Consider the following 23,770-nt stretch of genomic DNA (forward strand, 5'->3'; position numbering starts at 1 on the left):
AATTTTATTGAGTTTTTGGGTTTTTTTTTATTTCGGGGTATCATATCATTTTCAATATTTCTTTTATTTTTTATTTCAATAGTATATCTTATTTTAAAATCTTAAATCATTTTTATAAATTTTATAAGAATGAAATACAAATCAATTTTATGAAGAAAAAAATAACTTTTTTTAAATGAAAACAAATCTTGATAATTGCTTTATAAGAACTGAATCTCTCCGTGAAAATTCAAAATGTTATTCTAATAATAAATCTTAACAAAATTAAATCTTAATGCTAAATTCTCCTTCTAAGAGTCTAGTATAAAGTAAGCCAATGTGCCACGGTTCTATAACCAGTACTCTTCAGTTGAGACTTAAACAGGTATAGACATCCAGAAGTTTTGGATGAATCATGACAAATGAATACAAAGTACTGAAAATGATAGTCAATTATCTATTAGAGGTAGCGATTCTGGTAAGATTTATCGAATGTGACATTTCTCATGTCACTTCACATAAGAAACGCCAAGATAACCAATTCAAAAATGATATACATAAATCCTATTGGGTCTAATTAAGTTATATAACTCTATAACCTTATCTTCCATAAAATAATTTGAGCATCAAAGTCCTTATAAGTATATCATTGAAGTTTAGCTCTCGAGAATTTTCAGATATTTCGTACGGATGTGTGTATAAAAATTTAATATGAATGTCTGCATGCATATTTAAGACCAATATTAATATATTGTGAACATTACGAGTTAACATAGAGTGCTGAACAATTTAGATTGAGAATTGGAAAATGATTGCTCCTTTTTTGAAGCCCCTGTCCAGAAAAATGATTGGCATGTGTTTTTGGGGTGTAATCATGCATGCAAGACTTGTATGGAGAAATTCTGGAATTTGGCACTAGCTACATGGAAGACATGTGTTTTGTGTTTTTTAAAACGGTTCTCGCGCGTATAAGTGATCTAAAAAACTTATTTTAAATATGTTTTTTGCACTGGTGGTTGAAACCGCAGAAGGTTAATTTGAAGGAGTGTTTATTTTTATTGTTAACAAATCTCTCAAATGAAGAAACAAGAACAAGTAGCTAGCTGCGGTATATATTATTATGGTGCTTATGCCTGTTCACATCTCTCTCCATTTGGCCACACAAGCTCTTCGTGATTGGCAGCATATATATGTACGTAATGTGCAACAAATTCACTCATGGATCAAATTAATCATGTCACATGCTGGATATTTTAAATGTATCATTGATGGTGCATTGTTTAAGGAGAATAGGACTAGTTTATGGAGTTGCAGCATGCATTAGGAATCAGTCGGGTAATTTTGTTACAGCAATGTCATCTTGGTTTTACAGTGATCCTCCCCCAAATGAAGCTGAAGCCATGACTTTACTGGCTGCTGTTAAATATGCTGAAAATTTAAACATGCAAACTATATATCATTTGAGCTTGACTGCAAGATGGTAGTTGACAGATTGGTCTCAACCAAAACCGGGAACTCTGAGTTTGATGCCATTCTTTCAAAGTGCAACGAGTTGTTCCCCAAATTCCATAACTCCATAGCTATTTGCATTCGGAGACAAGCTAATCAAATGGTTCATTGCCTTAAAAGGGAGTTTAGATTTTATGCATTGACAACAAGTTTTTTTTTATTCGATTCTAGCTTGTATTTAGTCTCTTATTCTTATGAAATAAAATAAGTATCTTACAATAAAAAATAAAATAAGTGAAGCAACGATATTCTCTTTACTTAAAATTAAACAAGCAATATCAATATTGAACTTTATTTAAAAAATTGGTCTTTTTTTTAATTTTCAGATACATTAATTACTTATATCCAATTATTTGGTTTAAAAAATTGGTCTCTTTCAAAAAATATGTTTTTCAATATAAATGAATTTGAGATCAAAAATATGATTAAGAGAAAAAATTGTTTACCAACTATATTATACTATATTATCCTTAATTACATTAGGAATAAAGTACAATAATAATCATTAATTAAAAAGTAATAATTTAATAATTGAAATTGTGATAAAAACATAAGTATTTATAAAATAAATAATAAAATTTAACTATTAATTTTCTATTTAACAATATTTTATTTTTATTATGATAAGTTGCTTCAATATTCAATTAAAAATATTTAATTAAATGTGATAATTTTCTCAGTAATATCTCCCTTTTATCCGTAACGAATTTTGTATAATTTTTTTCCGAAATAAGGTATAAACTATTTGTAAGTATCTTTTCAACCTTGGGGTGGGGGTCTCTCCTAATTTTGGTAATTTCGTTAATTAAGCCTTCTTTTCTCTTCATATGCGAAATGAATTACGCAACATGGAATGATTCATAATTACCCACTTTCTAATAGATTCTTTGGTATTTAGGCTACCTGCTTCTTGCACAAAGTTTTTGTCTACGGGGAATTGCATTTGCTTCTCAGAGAAAAATTGATCATAAAAGGGCTTCTCGCATGTTGCTAACTAGCACAATCTAGGATATATAATTATCCATCTGTTTAAATTTATTTATTAAATAAGCGTTTATTTTCTATTATTTAATATATTTATCTAAATTATTTCTGTTTTAAAAAAAATTCTATTTATTTTAAGAAACTAATCTTAATTTTTTAAAGAAAAACATTTATATAAAAAATATTTATTTTAAAATTATTCTTTTTAAGTTAAATAAACCCACCCACAATTTTAGGCATTAAATTCTTCTCTCTTTTTTTTGTTAATTCCATCTAGATACTAGAACCAATACACTACCTGATAGACGACACATATCAAATAAATCAATAAATAGCTGATAGATCTCAACTCCATCCATTTGTGATTCTCTTGGATCTTGACTCCCACTTTAATTTCTAATAAATTTTTTCTTAACTTTTAATTAGTTTCTGTTTTGTTTTTTATATTTTATCGCCATTATTATGTTGAGTTTATTATAAAAAGAAACACCACGTGGAATCAACCGTTAACATCAAAGATAAAAAAAAAAAAGTCATTAACAGGTATGTGTGTGCAACACGATATTGGTCGAGTGGACTGAGTTTTATATTACACACCTGACCAGTAATGTGTGCATAATAAAAGTTAAATATTGTGTGCAGGCTGGGGGTGTATTAAGTGATAATAGTATTGAAAGCTGCGCTAAAGATCACAAACAATAGTTTTCTAAGATGTGTGAGAACATTGGGCTAAAGGATTTATTCATAATATTTCACACAAATTTCCTGGGATATAACATAACTTCTCCATCAAGCTGAGGCCACAGAAAAGGGCAAGGGTGAAAAATTTAAATTAAAAAAACAAAGAAAGAAAATAAGAAAGAAAGAAGAGGTTAATTATAATGGCGTGTCTAGAATAAGGTATGAAGTGTGGTATATATATGTAGGGTGAGAAGGGAGCACCAAAATGAAAAAAAAGGAATTAGAGAAATAAACTGACAATAAAAACATTTATAAAAAAATGGTAATATAATGTGAAATTACCATGGTAATTATAACACAAATTTAAAATGATAAAAAGAAATTAATGGTAAAATCTCATGATTCGTGTAATGGAGTCAAATCAATTTCTATCTTATTGAAATCAAGATATTTTAAATATTTTTTCAAAAAAATTTAATTAAATAATACTATAAAACTGTAGAATCCATTATTGCAAGTGTAGGGGGGAATTGGTGGATTTGCATTACGACCAGCCCCTACATGGCTCAAGCTTAAGCATGTAAGACTTCTATCTCTTGCTAGCAACTTTAAAGTCCATATCACAAAATTATATATATATATATATATATATATATAAACATGAGCCAAAGTTATGTCAAGCGATGTGAGATTTGACCTTTTATGATATCTTTTAAACTATAACAATCCCCCACATATTACCAGAGACTAAATAAATTTTTTGAGAAAATCTTTTAAGAATAGAAGAAAAGAGTTCGAGGGTTCACATGGAATATAATACATCGAACCTGGTGTAGCAAGCTATTGAACTAAACCTAGATCGGTAAGACATGACACACAGTGTAGTAAGTATAGCAAGCTATTAAACCTAAAACACTTGGCTTGTGCTAGTGGTTTACCAATCATAATATACCCCCACAATTTGTGTCGTTGTCGTTGTGTTATGCTACTAGGCCATATGCGTGCCCAATATTCATGAGTGCTCTAAAGATCTGTCTTGGATCTCATGCAAGTGGCTTCACTTGATACTCATATAGGTGATTTCATTGAGTGTATGTTGCAAATCATACACCACCCATAAGAGATATGAGAATCATTAAAAGCTTTATAAGTTGTTAAGTTTTCTCATAACCTCATAAAACTTAACTATAAGACTTAACCTCTCAATAATGCAACATTTAGCACTTTCTTGCAACATAAGAAGGGGGTAATAATGAAAATTGATTGAATCAATTTTAGTACTACCAGAACTAACAAATGACTTTTTTTTTCATTGAACCTTCTTCATAGGATCTCCAACAACAAAGGTTGGATTAACATCATTTTTTTTTCAATTGGCTTAAAATTTTCACTCCCATTAATGTTTCTAATATCAAATTTTTCTCCAAAGGTTTTGTCAAAGAATCTACTAAGTTTCTTTCTAACGTCACATAATCTATGGAAATTGTTTCGTTCTTTAATAATTTTTTGTCACATTATGTCTCAATTGTATATGTCTATTTTTCCCATTGTAAGTTTTGTTTTTAGCCACAACTACTATTGATTGAGAATCACAATGCATAGACATTGATATTGTTGGTTTCATTCCCAAAGGAATATTAACCAAGAAGTTTTTCAACCACTAAATCTCGTTACTAGCCATTTCTAGAGCAACAAATTCATACTCCATTGTTGATCTAGCTACAATAGTTTATCTAGTTGATCTTAATGCAAATCGTACCACCACCAACTATAAATACATAACCAGTAGTGAATTTTGTCTTATCTTAATTAGAGATCTAGTTAGCATCGCTATACCCTTCTAGCACAACGAGAAATCCACTATATTCAATACCATAATCCATGATAACTCTCAAATATCTCAGGAGTCTTGCAATTGTATCCCAATGATCCTAATTAGGACTATGGGTGTATTTACTCAATCTGCCTACTACATATGCAATATCGAGTCTAGAGAATTCATTAAATGAAGTAAACTCCCAATGATTTGGACTTATTGAGTTTGATCAATTGGTTCTCCTCTATTCTCTTTAATTGAGAATTAACATCATAAGGGGTACTTACTGGCTTAAAGTCATAATAGCCAAACTTCATAATAAGTTTCTCAAGATAATGGCCTTAGGATATTAATATACTATCTCCCTTCCTTATGATTTTAATTCCCAAAATTACATTTTCTTCACTCATATCTTTCATGTCAAATTTAAATGCCAAGAAAGATTTGGTTATTAAAACTATACCAATGCATGCACCAAAGATAAGCATGTCATTCACATATAAGCATATAACGACGCAATCACCATTCATAGACTTTTCGTACATCTATCAGCATCACTAGAGGAAAAACCATCATTAAGTAAATAAAGTCTCATTAAAATTTTCATGCCATTGATGCTAGTTTTAAAATCATATAAGAATTTTAAAAGTTTGCACACTTTATTTTCTTGACTAGGAACCTGACACCCTTCAGGTTGAGTCATATATATATATATATATGTGTGTGTGTGTGTGTGTGTGTGTGTGTGTGTGTGTGTGTGTGTGTGTGTGTGTGTGTGTGTGTGTGTGTGTGTGTGTGTGTATTCCTCTAAATCACCATTTAGGAAAGTTTTCTTCACTTCCATCTGATGAATCATTAACTTATGGATGGCAGCTAAAGCTATCAAAACTCAAATAGAGGAAATCTTGGTAACAAGCACAAAGGTATCAAAGTAATCTATGTCTAGTTTTTGAAAAAACCCTTTGGCTACCAATCTAGCCTTATACTTGTCTATTGATCCATCAGGATTATACTTCCTCTTAAAGATCCACTTGCATCCAATTGGCCTTGCTCCTTTGGGTAAGTCAACTAAAGTCCATGTATTGTTCTTGATAGAATCAATTTCAATCTTAATGTCTTGTTCTCAAATGTTTGCATATGAAGAACTAATTACTTCAGAAAAGCTCACAGTGTCATCCTCAACAAGATATGTATAAATTCATCTCTAAAATAAATTTTCTACCTTTTATCTTTTGCTCCTTCTTAAGTTTTCACACATAGGTTCACTACAAGTTTCAACAGGTTGCTCAGGACTAGTACTAGCACTAGACCTTAAGGGAAATATGTCCTTAAAGAAATCAACATTCATAGTTTCTATGATGGTATTGCAATCAAGCACACTACTCTTGAGGACAAGAAACCTTTAGGCCACACTATGTCTCGTATAACCAAGAAACAGGAAATCAAAAGTCTTAGGTCTTATTTTTCCTTTTCTTAGGATCTGGAAACATCACTTTAGCTAAGCATCCCTGCACTCCCAAATATTTCAAATTTGGTTTGTAGCCTTTCCATAACTCATAAGGTATTTTTCCTGTTTTCCTATGTGGGATCCTATTTTGTAAGATGCAAGCTACTAACATGGCTTCTCCCCAATGGTTATCAACTGTAGAGGAACTTGTAAGCAAAGCATCCATCATCTCCTTAAGGGTTCTATTTTTTCTCTCAACTACTTTGTTTGACTCAAGTGAATATGGTGGGGTTACCTTATGGATTATACCTTCCTTTTCACAAAAGTCATTAAACAAAGTGTAACCCCTATTGGATCTTATTCTTTTTATTTTTCTACTTAATTGGTTTTCAACTTCAGCTTTATAAAGACAAAAGCATGTTAAATGCTTCATTTTTATATCTAATAAAAAAAACTTTAGTATATCGAGAGATGTCATCTACAAAGGTTACAAAATAAATCTTACCTCCTCTAGCTATAGCTTATTTTAAATCAACAAGATCATAATGAATTAAGCCAATAAAATTAGTTTCATATTGGACAAGGGATTTTAGTTAACTTTGATTCAATGCATACATCACATTTTTTAGTTTGATTATCATGCATGTTGATTAAGCCTAGTCGTTGCAATTTAAAAACATACATAGAATTCGTATGTCCTAATCTAGCATGCCATATATCACAGTAATCAAACAGATAAGTAGAAGTAGATGCATTTCCATAAATCACTTTAGAAACATTCAATACAAAAGGTCTCTAATCACAAAATCGCTTTCCTAGATGTGAGCTTGAGAAGAACTTTTTCTTTGCATAGAACTAGAGTAGTCCTCGAATCACCAAGATAGACATGTTCTTCTCTATCCCCCACAACAATGTAGGAGGTAAAAGCATTTCTATCAGCACAAATGTACTTGGTAATCCCAAAGTCTTCCACCCATTTGCTCACATTGGTCACAACATTGACCTAAGAAATAACCGCAACAATTATGTCATCTCCTTTAGCCAGGTTAGCCCTAGACTTATGAGGATTGTCATTTCTCATCAATCTATTTCTACATTGTGGTTCATAATGTCCTAAATCTCCACAAACAAAATAGTTTCCTTTTTTCTTAAAGGTGGGGTTAGAAGAAGGAGCACATGAGAAATTATTTTTATTTTTATTCTTATTGTGAATGTACCTTTTTTTAGTAGGTTTGTCTTGCACCATATTTGCCTTGGTATATAAAGTTTTGTCTATTGTAATAGTACATTCCTTGTTGTTGGTATCCTCAATGATGATGTGAGTGATAAGGTCTGATAGGGACATTTGTTTGTGCATGTGCTTTAATTGTTGTTTGTAATCAATCCAAGATTCAGGCAATTTCTCAATATAGAGCTTGGAAACAAATTCATCTTGTATGCTTGTGTTTTCTACCTATTGGTATTACAATAGCTTGTAGTACTCATTGATTTGCACCTTGATGTTCTTATCCTCAATCATTGTCCAAAGATAATAATTGTCAATGATGAATCGTTGTTTGACCACATCCCTAACAATGTATTTTAGAACAAAAGAGTCACATATCTACTTTGCTTGCTTATAGGAATAGTAGAAATCAAACAACTTGTTAGATAATGTATCCAGAAGGGTGAGACAACTTACCTTATTCGCATGATTCCATTGTTCAAGCTCTTTGGTAGGTGTTGCAGAGTTTGGCTTCTTGGTGGTAAGGGCAAAGGCTACCCCATGCATATCAAGTAGTGTGCCAACATGTTCCTACCAACGTCGAAAATGTTGGCCAACTAAACCTTAAACTTTGACATGTCTCGGAGTGGCTTGGCAAAGGTAGCATTTGACATTGCAGAAGTTTGCATCGAGGTTAGGGTGATAGCATCGATGTTCATGTCTTCAGCCATGATAAATCCTTTAGATTGTTGGAAACAGTGCTGAAGGTCATGAATAATGTTGTCTTCCCGAGGGATGCGAGAACACTGCCCTAAAGGATTTATCTATGGTATCCCACTCAAATCCCCTAGGATACAACAATAATCTCTCAGTCAAGATGAGACCACAAAAACTGGCAAGAGAGAAAATTCAAAACTCAAGAACAGAGAAAGAAAACGAGAAAGAAAAGAGAAGAGGTTGTAGTGGTGTGTCATAAACAAGGTCTGAAGTGTAGCATAGATAGGGTGAGAAGGGAGCATGAAAATGGAAAAAGGAATAAGAATTAAATCAATAATAAAATACATTTATGAAAAAATAGTTATATAATTTTGTTGGACCTTGTGGCCTCAATAATCTTAATAGGGATAGGCTTAGAATGCAGAAGAAGCAACAACAATCAATTTAATAATGTTCTTTAAACATGAAAGGCAAAATTGATTGCAATAACATAAATGAGATAAGGGAAGAGAAAATACAAACACAGTTTTATACTGGTTCGGCCACAACCCGTGCCTACGTCCAGTACTCAAGCAACCCACTTGAGTTTTCCACTATCTTTGTAAAATCCATTACAAAGTCTGAACCACACAGGGACAACCCATCCCTTGTGTTCAGATGCTTTACAACAAGAGACTCACAGTCTCTTAGCCAATCTCATTGAATAAGAAGAATGGAAGAAGAATTTTCTCTTCAAGAGAAGAATATTACAATGAAGATCATGTAAGAATCCTTATAAATTTTGCAAGTGTTTGATCAAGGATTTCTTGAGAGAGCATTTGACAATGAAGTTCTTTTGGAATCTCTCTTATTGTCTTTTGAGAGGATAAGACATTTTTGCCAAGCAAAACTCTCTGCATAAAATTCGTGCCCAAGTCACCTATTTATAGGCCTTTGATGACCATTCACAAATCTAATGGAAAGATATGACTGTTGGCGATATTCCTTGAAAATCCTCTCTGGTAATCGATTACAGAATTAGTGTAATCGATTACACAGTTGTTTTTCTTGAACAGTTGTGACCCTTCATTTAAAATTTGAATTCCCAACATTCAGAGTCTCTGGTAATCGATTACATATGATGTGTAATCGATTACACACTTTCAAACCATTGGTAATCGATTACATGTATTGGTAATCGATTACATGTGCCTTGAATGACTTGAAACCTTTCATTGTGAGGCAAGGCTTGATCTTGAAGAAATCTTGAATCAAGACTTTATTTGTTGAAACAATCTTGTATTAATCTTGAAGCAAAATGAGCCTTGTTTGATTCTTCTTTTGACATCATCAAAATCATGTATACATACATTCACAAATTTGAAATTAACACGACAATTGATTTGGTAATTATAACACAGATTTAAAATAGTAAAAATAAATTAATGGTAAAACCCCATGATTTCTGTAGTGGAGTCAAATCAATTTCCATCTCACTGAAATCAAGATATTTCGAATAAGCTCATAACATTTTTCTCAAAATAATTTAATTAAATAATAGCATAAAACTTTCCACAGTCAACTTTTGCACGCGCAAGGTGAGAAGGGGGGATCAGTGGATTTGCACTACGATAAGTCCATGCAGCCCAAACTCATGCACACGAAATTTGCATTTCTTACTAACCACTTTGAAAGCCCATATCACAAAATAATATATAAAAATAGGAGCCAAAACTATCATGAACAATGTAGGACTTAATCTTTTGCGATGTCCTTCAAACTACAACGAATAGTTCTTAGTTTAAGAATATGAAAATTATAAATTTAGGTTATACGGGCCTATGCCTTGCATGAGTTTTTAGAAAATCAAATTGAGAAAAACAAAATAAAAGTGAGAAGTAAAAAATTTAAGAAAGAAAACAACTTTGCACTGTCAGCAACTGATATGTGGTAGCAAGCTGGGCATTTTTTCAATATATATATATATATATATATATATATATATATATATATATATATATATATATATAAATTAAAATTAAAATTATTTAATCACAAAACCACTTAACAAAATTATGTGTGATTTTCTAATATATATATGTGTGCATTTCAAATGAAAAATATCTTATGAATAAGAATTGTCATTGGATCACCATTTAAAAAAATACGACAAATATTAAAAAAAAATCTTAAAACTAGTCACATTTGTTATCATCGTTTCATCACTATTCCCAATAAGAGTGTAAATGAACTATTCAACCTTAACTCGTTACATGCTCGATCACATTCATTTGTTTAATTATATAAATAAATAAATCCAAGCTTGGTTGTTTAAATGAATCAAGCTCAAACTATACAAGCTCGACATTAATAGTTTCTTAATAACTCATTTGCTCATTTATAAATGTGCGAGTAAGAGACACTACAACAAATCTGTTAAATAATGGAGGTTATTTTTTCGTTTAGTGGAGGTTTTTACCGCAAAATAAATTACAGAGGTTTTCAAAAACCTCTGTAGTTATATTCGCCACAAGCAATTAGTGGCGGTTTTCGAAAACCTCTTGTATCGAGAATATTTTACAGAGGTTGTTTGTAGAGGTTTTAAACCTACGCTAACTGTGGAGGTTTTTTAAAGGAGGTTTTAAACCTACGCTAACTATGGAGGTTTATTGGCAGGGGTTTTTATACCTACACTAAATATGGAGGTTTTTTGTAGGAGGTTTTAAACCTATGCTAAATGCGAAGGTTTATTAAAAGAGGTTTTAAAACTATACTATGGAGGGGTTTTTTGTAAATCATGCTAGCAATAGATGTTTTACAATTGATTTTCTAATTCTCCTTATTTTCTTGTATATAATGATTTTGTATACTCATTTTAGTTTCATAATCTACATGTATTACAATTTTTCATTTTCTTATGATATCGATAAAAAAATGTAATAAAAAAACTCATAATGAGGACGTAGAAATTATATTTCAATAACCAAAATAATAGCATATAGTTCAAAGATTTATAATTCAAATTTCCATTGTAAATCAAAGTATGACATAAAATCCATAACAAAATAATATTAGTCTTGTACTAAACTTTAAATCCAAAATACATTATAAGCAAACTAAGGGTTGCTAGCACCAAAAGATCCTCTTGCATCCAAAGGTGTGTTAGGAACACTTGAAGCATCATTTGGCTGAAATAAGAAAAGAAAAAACACTTAGTCACATATACTATATACAAGGGTGTATCACACATACTAAATCATAATGACCATCAATGAAAATAATCAATTATAAACAATTGTTTTAATATTCTAAACTTATGCATGGTTATTACCTTGGTCATGTATGTTTACTTAAAGACCTAACTTGAGCTAAAGAGTATTAAGAGCTAGCCAAAATGAATAAAATTCTACCTTAATATTGTTGATTAACTGTAAAATCTACCTACAAAATTGTAAATTAATTAGCTTAATAAACACACGTACCAATTACAAAATATATTTCCTTACTAATATGCGTGAATAAATTAATAAACTATAGACATATGTAAAACAGTTTTAAGAGTACATTGTGTATTATACTAACAAGTTTTAGGATACCTCACATATACATAATGATGTATGCATATTAATTACTTACATGTGTTTGATCAGGAGTGAAATAACTAGTTAATTCTTCAGGGATCCTTCCTTCCTTCATTATCATGTAGGCCTTAAAAGCTGATTATAAATTGTTGTATTTCTCTTGCCATTGGTTTGAAGATGGAAAGGCAACACCAGATGAAGAAGAGCTCAGACTAGAAGCTCGAAGTCTTGTGTTCCTGAATGTATTAGAAGGAACAACTCCTAATCCCATGCATCGCACTCTCCCAGAGTGCTCTAACCCTAACACTCTACCAACAGCATCAAGAGGAGAAACTTCAAATTCATCAACTATGCTTTGAGTCAATCCTACTTCAATTTGTTCCTGCAAACATGTAATAAAATGAAATATAAAAGTTTTAAGATTAAGCACAATCCTTGAAAACAATGTTACTAAAGAAAAACATACCACTATAGTCTTTGCTGCTTCATTTACAAATGATTCATCTTTCCTTTTATGAGTTTCAATATATAATTGTCCACGACTTGGTAGCTTCCCAATTTCTAACAACTAAGATAAATGAAGAGTAAGTAAACATTGAACTTCTTTAATTAGTAAAAGTTAACATTTAGTGTCATTACCAACTCATTTCTTCTTTTAGGATTAGCTTTGGATCCACTAGTGTGTGGAATAACTTGCTTGCTTCGAATTTCTTTATTTCTCCTACAAAGTTCCTATATGCAAAGCAATTTCAAGTTTACAACTTGTAATAGTAATCATATAATTAGCTATAAAAACAATTCAATAATTAAAACAATCTAATTGTACCAATGTTGATGGTTTATGACGATAATGAACAAAACGAGCTCATTGATCTTTATCTATGCCTATCGGCACAATTTAACATCAATTTCACAACAATTTCTCATTGGGACATCAACTGATTCATCAAACATATAAAATTTACTGTAATAATTATAAGGATAAAATGAAAATTGCGAAAACACCCCAAAACTCATTCCAATTGATATCTCTAAGGATCCCTACACATGTTCTCACTAATCCCCAATTGTGAATAACTCATCCCTTACCTCTAAGCGGACTCACGTGTCTTCCGACAGTGATAGTAATATCTCTAGCGGTTCCCTAAGATTCCTCCAGTTTTTACTCCGACTACTCTGATAGAGTTCCCAAACGTCAGAGAAACGGAGAAGGGATCAAAGCCTCCATTTGGACTATCTTCATGTGATTCCTTGTTCTCCCTCCACGAACATTATATCACAAATACCAACGGTCAAAGAGTGCGGAATTAAATTTAGAACAACATATCAAAATTTCACGAGAATCCAACGGTTAACGAAACCAGGATCGTAGTTTTACCAAGACAGCTATGGGTTTCTATGGGAAAGAAAAAGGTTACAATGCGAAGGATATTTCTCTCAGCTCAGACATGATATCAAAATTCCCAACGGTGGGAATTCTCGGAACTGGGTTTCGAACATGGTGTTTAAATTTCATGACGATCCAACGGTGAATGAGTCTGAGATCATTATTTTTCTGAGACAAGTTTGGTGGCCTGCGGGAAGAAGAGAGAGTTTTAGGAGAAGAAGAGAGAAAAAACGAAATTGGTAGGCAAATGAGGCTGAGAAGTCAGTTTGAAAACTGACCTAGTATGTTGCTATTTATAACTAGGGGTATTCATGACCTATTATTTACTCTATTTATTTATTTTTATTATTTTGTAAAAAAAGAAACTTTATTTTATTCTCCATCAAACGAATAATAAAATACTCTTTTTATTTTCTCTCAAACCATTATTTTATTATAACTATTTTTTTATTTATTTAATTACAAAACATCATTATTCTCTAAAATTTTATTTACGAAAAAAAATGGAATGTTACATTACCTATTAAGAGTGGCAGCAACAAACACGAAGCACGTAGAGTGAAGGGAAGCCGTGAGTTTCTTGACTTTTTTAGGAGGGGAAGTCGTAGTTGGAGACGGAAGCCGTGAGTTTTTTCATGTTTTTAGGAGGGGAAGCCGTAGTTGGAGAGTCTGTGTGGGGTTTGGAGAGGGTAGTCGTAGAGTTGGAGAGGGAAATTTGGATTTTGTGATTTTTTTGAGAGAGAATTCTTTTTTTTGCCGGGAAAAAACATGATTTATTTTATTTTAAAGAGAAAATAGTGGAAAAATAATATTTAATTAGCAGAGATTATAAACCTTCGCAAATTAAGCACAAAAAATTGTAGTTTTTAATAAATTAAGGAGGCTTCTAAAACCTCCGCAAAATAACCTCCATTATTTAACTTTTTTTTTGTAGTGAGAGAAGAAAGATCAAGTTACTAAGATCAAACAATTTTTTCAACTAATATAAAAAACCTAGCAACTAACAAAAATGGTGTGCCAAACATACCATTAAAATTTATGGAGATGATCGTGATGATGATGGAGGTGGAGGCATTGATAATTATAGTCTTATAAGAGACATTTTAAATTAAGTTTTAATTTCAGTTGCATTTAAAAAAATTATGTCCAAGGACTATCATTTGAAAGTTTGTATTTTCTCTTTGTAAGAGTTTCTCATTTGAATCGCTCTCATGTATAAAGTGTATCAAATAAGAACTTTTAGTTATTATAATAAATAAAAATTATAAATTTGATTCATATAAATCATACATGAATAATCAATATTAATAGTTAGTCGATAGTCACCCGATCCTTTAAAAAACATGTGTATTTATCTTTTAATTTTGACTATTTACATAAAATTTAATGGTTAAATTTGTAATTCTCATTTCTTATATAAAATAATTTACCGTATTAAATAATTTACAATAAATAATTTACCGTATTAAATAAAATACAATAAAGTGCAATTTTACCAAACTCATTAAATGTATGGTGATGGTGGTCACTGGTCAAATACTCACAGCATTTTTGTTATCGTGTCTATGGGTATGCGTTAAAATTGGATTGCCTTGGGTCAGATTCTAGATATATTGAGTTTTTGTCTATCTGAGTAGCTTAGTGCATTATTAATTACATGTTTACATATGAAGTGATGAGCCTTTTCCAACAACAAATTTTTATCTAAATAAAGAATAAGAATGCAATGAATATGACATTAACTTGTATAGATTCATGAAATAAAGTAATTTTTAATTGATTAATAGCTTAACTTTTACAATACATATAGTGCATGAAATTATTATTATTATTTTGTCTTTTCTTATGAAAATAATTACAAGTATAAAACTTTTCTAAAAAAATCTCCATAATTTGGAATGAAATGGAGTTAAAAGTGATTCCATTATCTAGTACATAAGATGAGAATGGGTAGATTCTAGGTATGATATTATTGTACATGTTTCATGCCCACATTTAAAAAAAATATCTAGACTTTTATATCTATACGAGTAATAACTTTAAGACTCGTATTCATACCAGTTGAATACCTAATTACTCATACACGTATTTGTTATTCACATTTTAGTTAATCATGAAAATCAATGGAAAATTATAAATTAAAAATGAATGTCATTTAATTTAAATCCAGTCATCAATTTTTTTTTAAAAAAAAAACTTCTAATGGTTACAGTTGTGTCCCATAATAGAAGACATGAGAAGGTCTCCCACACCAACCTCTATCATTAATTAATAGCTTAATTTTTTATACTATATAGTATATGAAAATTAATTTTTTCTTCTTCTTATCTTCTGCTTAAGAGTTTAATAAGCATGTAATGTCACAATAAATTGTAAAAAAATTTCACAGTATCGATCAATTAAAAATCATTTTTAATATAATTTTTAAATAATTATTTTAAAAATTAACAAAAATATCATACATGACACAAACATAATGTGGTATGATTCATAAATAATCATATTCCTTAATCATGTTAAAAGAAGTCACTTAAATAAATCTTGATATTTCGAAAGATTTATTTGAGTCCCTAACTAAGGAATACTCAAATTTCCAAAAATAATACCATTGTGACTATTTGTAATTTAACGACTGCAAATGCAAAAAGTCACAAGAAATGAGGTTGAATTAAAATTTAAAATTTTTTGCAATTTTTTTTCTAAAGAAGGCCATTGTCTAGTAGTCGAAGACTTAGACTATGCTGAGTAAGGCATTCCTCCTAATATTTAACTTTTATTATTAACTAAAAACTTGTTTGAGTATTTAGTAAATAAACTTTTTTTTAGTAGCTTCTTATTATCTTTTAGTGTTAGTTTGAAATGCTACTTCAAGTAATATTTTTTTTAAAATATTAACTTCTAAATTTTTATATTTTCTTCTATTTTTATCTCAATATATTTATCGATCTATTTTTCTAATTATCATTTTCAAAAAAATCACGATTTTTTTTCCTGTCATTTTACATTTTTCAGCTTTAACAGTTAATTTTACCAAAAATTTATAATTTCATTAGCTATAACTTTTTAGTTTCCAGCCACCAGCTATCCAACTTTTAGCTAGCTTTTCAATTTTCAATTAACTTTTTAGCCAATTTTGTCAAAGATAGCCTTAAAAATAAGTTTTGATACAAACTATGTTCGATAAAGCTAGCTGAAAGCCGGAAAGCTAGCTAGCAGCTAATTATGATTGACAAAATTAGCTAAAGAGTTGGAAAATTAACTGGTAGCTGGAAGTTGAAAAACTAATTTATTAAATCATAAGTTTTCAATAAAACTAACTATTGAAATAGCTTAAAAGTGTAAAATGTTACAAAAATAATAAAATCATGATTTATTTAAAAAGGGTAACTAGGAAATTGAATAAATATATTGAGGATAAAAATAAAAGAAAATATAAAAAGTTAAAAGATAACGTTTCAAAAACACTGGAAGTTACTGAAAAGTGTTTATTTACAAAACAATCAAACATGTTTTTCAGCTAGTAAAAAAAGATAAAAGCTAGCTGAAATACATTGTTGAACATAGTCGAAAGCTAACTTATTAAATCATAAGTGTTTGATAAAAATTAACTCTTGAAGTAACTGAAAAATATAAAATGACATATTTAAAAGGTAATAAGAAAATTGAATAAATATTTTAAATATAAAAAGGAAATAAAATATAAAAGCTAGTGTTTTAAAAAACGTTAGAAGGTTCTTTAAAAAACTTGTTTACGGAATAGTCAAACAAGTTTTTCAGCTACTAAAAAAACTAGAAACTAACTAAAATGACTTGCTCAGCATAACCAAAAATGTGTCAGACAAAGAACTTAAATTTCAAAAAGAAACTTTTCACATAAACAAAATCACAACTTGTGTTAATAAACAGAAAAGGCGAAAGAATTAAGACACAAATTTTTATACTGATTTGTCTCTACCACCAAGAGTACATCTAATTCTTGGTAACCCACTAAGTTCTCATTATCTTTCACACAAAAATAAAAGTATTGTTCACTATCATTCCTAACTCTACTCAAGTAGATTTACAATAGCTTATCACTATCTTTCATATCTAGCCACTTTTGGTTCTAAAACAAATCAACAAAGTTGTTTAAGATTGAGTATACACAGACTAGACTATCGTCTTACAAACAGATTTACAACGGAAGAGAATTCAAAACCAGAAAGTTTGAAAGCTAGAAAGATTGGTTTGTTTGAAGTTCATAACTTCAACACTTCAACTTTTCTAGTATTTATCTTCACGAAAGAAGAAATTTTTGTCTCTAAATAGTCTTCATTTTGCATCTTGGGCATCTTTTGAAGCTAAGTGTCCGTTTGAGCATTAATGCTTCTTAACTTCCAATCACTCCTAGTTAATAAGACACTCTATTTATCTTAGTGAGTAGCATTTCTTCCAAATTTGACTTAAGATGTCAAATCATCTTTTGCTTAGTGAAATACATTACACACTATTATTGCACATTTTTTTATGTAAAAAGATATTTTATACTTTAACTTCTCTCTAATTCCTTTACTTCAATATATCCTATGAAAAATATGTTAATATTTCTCGCACAAAAGATCAAGTAAACAAAACATTAAGTCAATGTTGAATGCTTAAAAAAACCAAAGTTTGTATGCTATTGTCTAATAATTAACAAAGATGTAACACTATCATTTGTTAGCATTTTAGATACAATTTTTGAAAGTTAATATTTATTTATATCAAATCAAAATGTTTGAAAATCTTGATCTGTCTTATAACTCAAAAATGCAATAATAAAAAATTTTCAAAGTAACTTTAAGTCAATAAGCGTATATGTTATTTATTCTTCTCTTAATTATAAAAAATAGTTACAAAAATAAAACCTTTTCTAAAATAACAGCCTACCTGAGTAAATTCATCTTCATTTTTAAAACGAATTTTAATAAATTATTCATTCACATTTTTCTAAAAGAAAAAAGAAAAAAGAATCTATTGTCATCTCTTGCACCTCCAAATTTTCTTGCACCAGAGGATTTGCAGTCTCTCTCTCTATTTATATATAATGTCTCTCCACATATTAGCTACAAATTCCTTTTCCTTACATTTAGATCAAGGAAGTGGAATAACCAAGAACAAGAGATTTAAAAAAAGAAAAAATAAACAAAAAAACAAGAGAGAGAATAGATAGAGGATGATGGTGAGCACATCCTCTGTTTCCATTCCCAGTTTTTTCCTTTCCTCTTCCTCCCATTGAAGCATTTTTCACAAGCCCGTGATTTTTCCGCCATCTCCATCATCGAATGGTAAATTTTTCTCATCTGGGTTGCTCCTACTTTCACCGATCTCTCGTAAAGTTTTTGAATTTTGTTGTCTGATCTAGTTCCTTGCTCTTTTTCCTTGATGGGGTGCTGAGATTAGATTTTCTGGTTCGGGTTTTGATTGATGCTCGGAAGATCCGATGCTGCTAGATCGAATTTGACAAAACCCACTTCGTGTCTGATCGAAGCAACAACTGGGTTCTGTCTGAATTTTGAGATAAGGTGTGTTTTTTCTTCTCATCTGCATTTCTGATCGGTTTTTGCTTTGGTAGAAAGGTTGGATTTGTCTGTTTATATAGAAAACTGTGCATTTAGATTCATTCCCATGCTTGAATTTTGGCTATCATTGAGTGATTTGGATATGGATTATTGAGTTGTGAGATTTTGTGCCTTGGTGTGTTTTTTGAGATGAGAATTTTGACTCAAAATGTGTGTTTTTTTTTTTAAATTTTGTTCAATCTCAATATTGGAAATTTGCAATTAGTGATTGATGGTCTATTGGTCATGGTTGGTGTTGGAACAGATGGAATCGGATCTTGGCAAGCTCTTCATTGGGGGAATATCTTGGGACACTGATGAGGAACGTCTAAAGGATTACTTTGGGAAATATGGGGAGGTGATAGAGGCTGTGATCATGAGGGATCGTGTAACCGGTCGCGCTCGCGGCTTTGGTTTCGTTGTCTTTGCTGATCCTTCTGTTGCAGAAAGAGTCATTATGGATAAACACATAATTGATGGCCGCACAGTAAGTTATTCTTTATAGATACTTGGCATTGTGTCAATACTTTGTGTTTAGCTGATCTGTAATGGAATCTAGCTAAACTTCTGTTTGAAATAGAGATCATTGTCTCCCATGCTTAGATTTTCTACTTTGTTGGTGATCAAAGAATCATTTTCGCTTTTGTTGCTATTTACTTTCATATGTACATTGGATCTAACTTGACCGTACTTAGTGTTTAAAAAAAAGAAAGTGAAAATGGCTTGCAGATTTTGATCTGTGTGCTGTTCTCTTAAATTTCAGGTTGAAGCAAAGAAAGCTGTTCCTAGGGATGATCAGCAAAATATAAATAGGCAATCTGGTAGTGCACATGCGTCTCCTGGTCCTGGACGCACAAAAAAGATTTTTGTTGGTGGTTTACCATCAACTATCACTGAAAGTGATTTTAAGATGTATTTTGATCAGTTTGGTACAATTACTGATGTTGTAGTTATGTATGATCATAATACACAGAGGCCAAGAGGTTTTGGCTTCATCACTTATGATTCTGAAGAAGCTGTGGATAGAGTTCTTTACAAAACTTTTCATGAACTCAATGGAAAGATGGTTGAGGTGAAGAGGGCAGTTCCCAAAGAACTTTCCCCTGGTCCCAGCCGAAGCCCGTTGATAGGATATAACTATGGTTTGACTAGGGCCAGTAACTACCTAAACAGTTTTGCCCAGGGTTATAATATGAGTCCAATAGGAGGATATGGAATCAGGATGGACGGTAGGTTTAGTCCTCTTACTAGTGGTAGAAGTGGGTTTACTCCTCTTGGCAACACTGGTTATGGAATGGGAGTGAATATGGATTCAGGATTGAGCCCAAACTTTGGAGGGACTTCAAACTATGGGAGCAATGTAGGATATGGTCGAATATTTAGTCCTTTCTACAGTGGCAACTCCGGCCGATATACCACTCCTATAGGCTATAGTGGGGGTAATGGGAGAAGCGATTCTCTTATGAATTCACCTTCTCGGAATGTATGGGGAAATGGGGGCCTCAATAATGCCAATAACCCCATCAGCCCCAGTCCTTTCTTAGGATCTGGAAGTGGGGCTTTTGGTGTTTCAATTGGAAATAGTGGCACAGGTTGGGGTCCATCACTTCCAGCCCAGGGTAGAGGGGATGCTTCTGGCTATGGTACTGGGAATAATGTTTATGAAGGTGGAGATAGCAGCTTTGGATTAGGTGGGGGAGGGTACGGAAGAAACAACAGTACTAGTGTGACACCATCCTCTTCATTTAATGTGTCAACTGGTGGTTATGAAGGATCCTATGGGGACTTATACCGCAGTGGCAGTGGTTCGGTTTACAACAACTCTGCTTGGCGTTCTTCTGCGTCCGATATTGATGGTTCTGGCTCATTTGGTTATGGTCTTGGTGGTATAGCTTCAGATGACCCAGTGAAGAGTTCTGAGGGTTATATTGGAAACTACAATGTTACTAGTAGACAACCTAATAGAGGTAAGATTTTAAGCTACATAATTGTTTCCAAAAGAAAATCAGATTATTGTTTACAATATTTTTTTGCTTTTGATTTCCAATGATGTGTTTCTATACTTTAGAAGATGAATTTTTCTTAAGGAACTTGGAGAGGAGATCTTTATTTACTCATTTTCTTTTACCTTTATTTTTAAGCTTAAGACCAATAGATTTTTAATTGTGATATATTGATAAAGATATCATGGCTGCTTTGTTAATGTCTTCTTTCAGTTATGCTGAATACTTGGTTTCTGACTTTTGTTATGCATGTCTTCTAATTTTATATCTTCAGATTCTTGAGCTCACCAGTGAGTGTTTACTGCAATCCAAGTAGAAATATTCCTTGCAACTTCCTGTACTTATGTGTAGGTTTCGTTATCATTTCATTTAAATTTATTGGAATTTGATTCTATTTGTAAGTTATATTGGGTTAGTTTTGGATAAATTTCTCAATAAACACTTATATAGAAATTAAAAAAAAAGAATCAAACTTGTGAGTTCTTCTCCTATAAGTACTTTTCGAGAAGTTTATCCAAATTGGACCATTATATCAACTTGAAAGATGCTTAGATGTGGATTGAGACCATGCTTAGAGATTTTATAAAAGTTGAAGTGCAGGAGTTAATTTTAACTTATGTGAAAAGATTCATTTTATCTTATTTTATTCTTCTATTAGTATTTATTGAGAGGTTTATCCAAACTAGTTATTAGACTGTTTATATTAACTTGAAACTGTTAGGTGTTTTTTAGCTTGTAGTTGGGTCTCATGCGACTTGGTGTATCTTAAATGCTTTGGTGTCTTGAGTTGGACATAACTTGTGCTTAATTTAAGCATCTTTTATAATGAAATGTTTCACATAAAAAAAAAAAAAGAGTCCACACTCTCTCAAGTTGAATATTGATGACTATATTGTCATGAAATAGGCACAGAAAGGATTACATTTCTGTGCTATTAGATACTTATTCTCTTAAAGTATTTCAATTTATAATGATCAAAGACCAAAAACTTAAATAATTATACTTCTACTGATTTATATGTTCTCATATAGAATCAGTACACCTTTGATTATTGTCAAGAACAAGTTTGTTATTGATTATCCTCTGGCTATTATTTCCTTTTTAAGTGATTGACTATTTAGCACGTTCTTTACATTTTTATGTTCATAGTTAATTTTATTGTAAGTTACTCATTTTCTTTTACTGAATCCCCTTGCTTTCAGGAATCGCTACCTAGGAGATATGATAGTTGGAAATGTCATGGTAGCAGTAGATCAAGGAAAACTGGTCAAAGGTTAATGAGGTATTGTGAATTCATACATCTCAATCACCTAAGAGATACAGCTCATAAGGAAATTCGTCATATATAGCTAACGGTGTTCTTTCTTCTTTCTTCTTTCATTTGAAGTATACATATTCAAAGACAAAGCAGTTACAAGTGATTTTGTGTAAGGCTTGTTTTTTTTCTTTTTTTTTCCTCCTTGTTTTGGTCCTCTTCATTTTTCAAGACTTAGGTTCCTTTCTTGGAATTGGATTGAGGTGTAAAATCAGATTTGCGGGATATACTCAGGAAGATTTGTTCCATGATAGTGTAATAGTACATCTCTGGAGAGGGTCCTCGTCGTTAGTTGGTTTAATGTTAGATTATTAATTTTTGAATTCTTGTTTCTTTTGCCGCTGTAATGCTTGGCATGCAAAAGTGTTGGTTCTTGTCACCATCTTTTTTTTTCTTTTCTATGGTATATGTAACTCTGATCAAATTGTAAGTGAGGTTCAGTTTGATTTATCAAGTGTGAAACTTGAGTGGGATGCCTATGTAGGATCCCCATCAAATAATTAAGCTGCTGAACAGTTTTATTAGTTTTTTTTTCACACTTTTGTCTACAACTTTGCATTTGGTCTATTATTGAAGTCAATTGTATGCTCTTGATTTTCAAGATTAGTCAATGCTTACTTCCTATGTGTGGTTGTGACAACAGTTTGGTGAAAATAACATAACTGTTGTTTAATTGCATAGAACAAAGTTGATTGGTTGCATGCAACTAGTCGGTATGACTCAATATAGAAACTTTTTTTTTTGTTTATATAATTGTTTATGTTTATGTAGCTTATTATGCTTATCACTAGCAACTTTTATGGCTATTTAGCATTCTGGTTGTTACTTTCATGGGATTCCATCCTAATAAGAATTGAGATTTGGATCTTCAAATGAAACATGTGTGGCCATGCTTTTACCTTATCCTATGGATTAGGGTTTGTCTTAACGCTTTTATCTTCAACTGAATTTGGACATCATAATCATCAATCACAACTTATGCATAACAACGTTACTTTTTGTGGATACGGAAAATGATATTGGCCTAGGTTTGATTTCTTGTTTTCTTGATTAAATAAACTCAAATGTTTCTATTTTCAAAGCTTAAATCTTTTTATAATTTTCGTGGAGAGTGCTAATCATTCAAAATTTTCTTTTCTAAGTTATGTTTTGTGCTTGATAATTTTCCCAAAAGAGGATTAAGAGAGATATTTTAGGATATATATTTGTCAGGATTGATTGAAACAAAATAAGAACAAATTTTTTTCAACGGAGAAGAAAGTGACGAGTTATTAGTTTATTATAACTTCCTAGTTTTATTTTTTATATAAAAAAGGCTATTTAAAAACACTAAAAAGGTTAAAATCTAGTGTACACAAAATTTCAAACTTCTGATTGGTTTATTGTGCACAAAAAAAAAAGTAATACTGGGTGCATAGAAATTAAACTAAAACAAATTGGAAAAGTGCATTTGCAAATCTCCTAAATAGAAACTATTTTCAACTTCAAAGTTAGACTTGTTAGGTTTTAAAATAAAACTTTCTTACAGAGAAAGTTAGACCAAATAAAGTTGAAATAGCTTTTTATTATAAATTTTCTCTATTTATTCG

The 23,770-nt window shown here is 31.0% G+C and overlaps 1 protein-coding gene across 5 annotated transcripts; it reads left to right on the plus strand.

The window, feature by feature from the left end:
- The first annotated feature begins 18,248 nt into the window (after window positions 1-18,248).
- On the plus strand, window positions 18,249-22,705 carry LOC100794390 (heterogeneous nuclear ribonucleoprotein 1). 5 transcript variants are annotated; one of them, XR_001386272.3, is made up of 7 exons: window positions 18,346-18,590; window positions 18,706-18,827; window positions 19,129-19,350; window positions 19,627-20,830; window positions 21,141-21,213; window positions 22,069-22,148; window positions 22,254-22,705. XR_001386272.3 is itself a non-coding variant. In XM_003551466.5 (5 exons), exons 3-5 carry the CDS (start codon window positions 19,129-19,131, stop codon window positions 22,080-22,082), a joined length of 1,440 nt encoding a protein of 479 aa, XP_003551514.1. In that variant the 5' UTR covers window positions 18,249-18,590; window positions 18,706-18,827; the 3' UTR covers window positions 22,083-22,705. The 5 variants fall into 5 exon arrangements, 2 of the variants coding, with proteins under 2 accessions (XP_003551514.1, XP_014626546.1); XR_419369.4 differs by lacking the exon at window positions 21,141-21,213 and having other exon boundaries at window positions 18,344-18,590; XR_419370.4 differs by lacking the exon at window positions 22,254-22,705 and having other exon boundaries at window positions 18,347-18,590; window positions 22,069-22,208.
- The last annotated feature ends 1,065 nt before the right edge of the window (window positions 22,706-23,770 follow it).

This window comes from Glycine max, chromosome 18 (assembly GCF_000004515.6).
Source record: "Glycine max cultivar Williams 82 chromosome 18, Glycine_max_v4.0, whole genome shotgun sequence".
NCBI classification, from domain to species: Eukaryota; Viridiplantae; Streptophyta; class Magnoliopsida; order Fabales; family Fabaceae; genus Glycine; species Glycine max.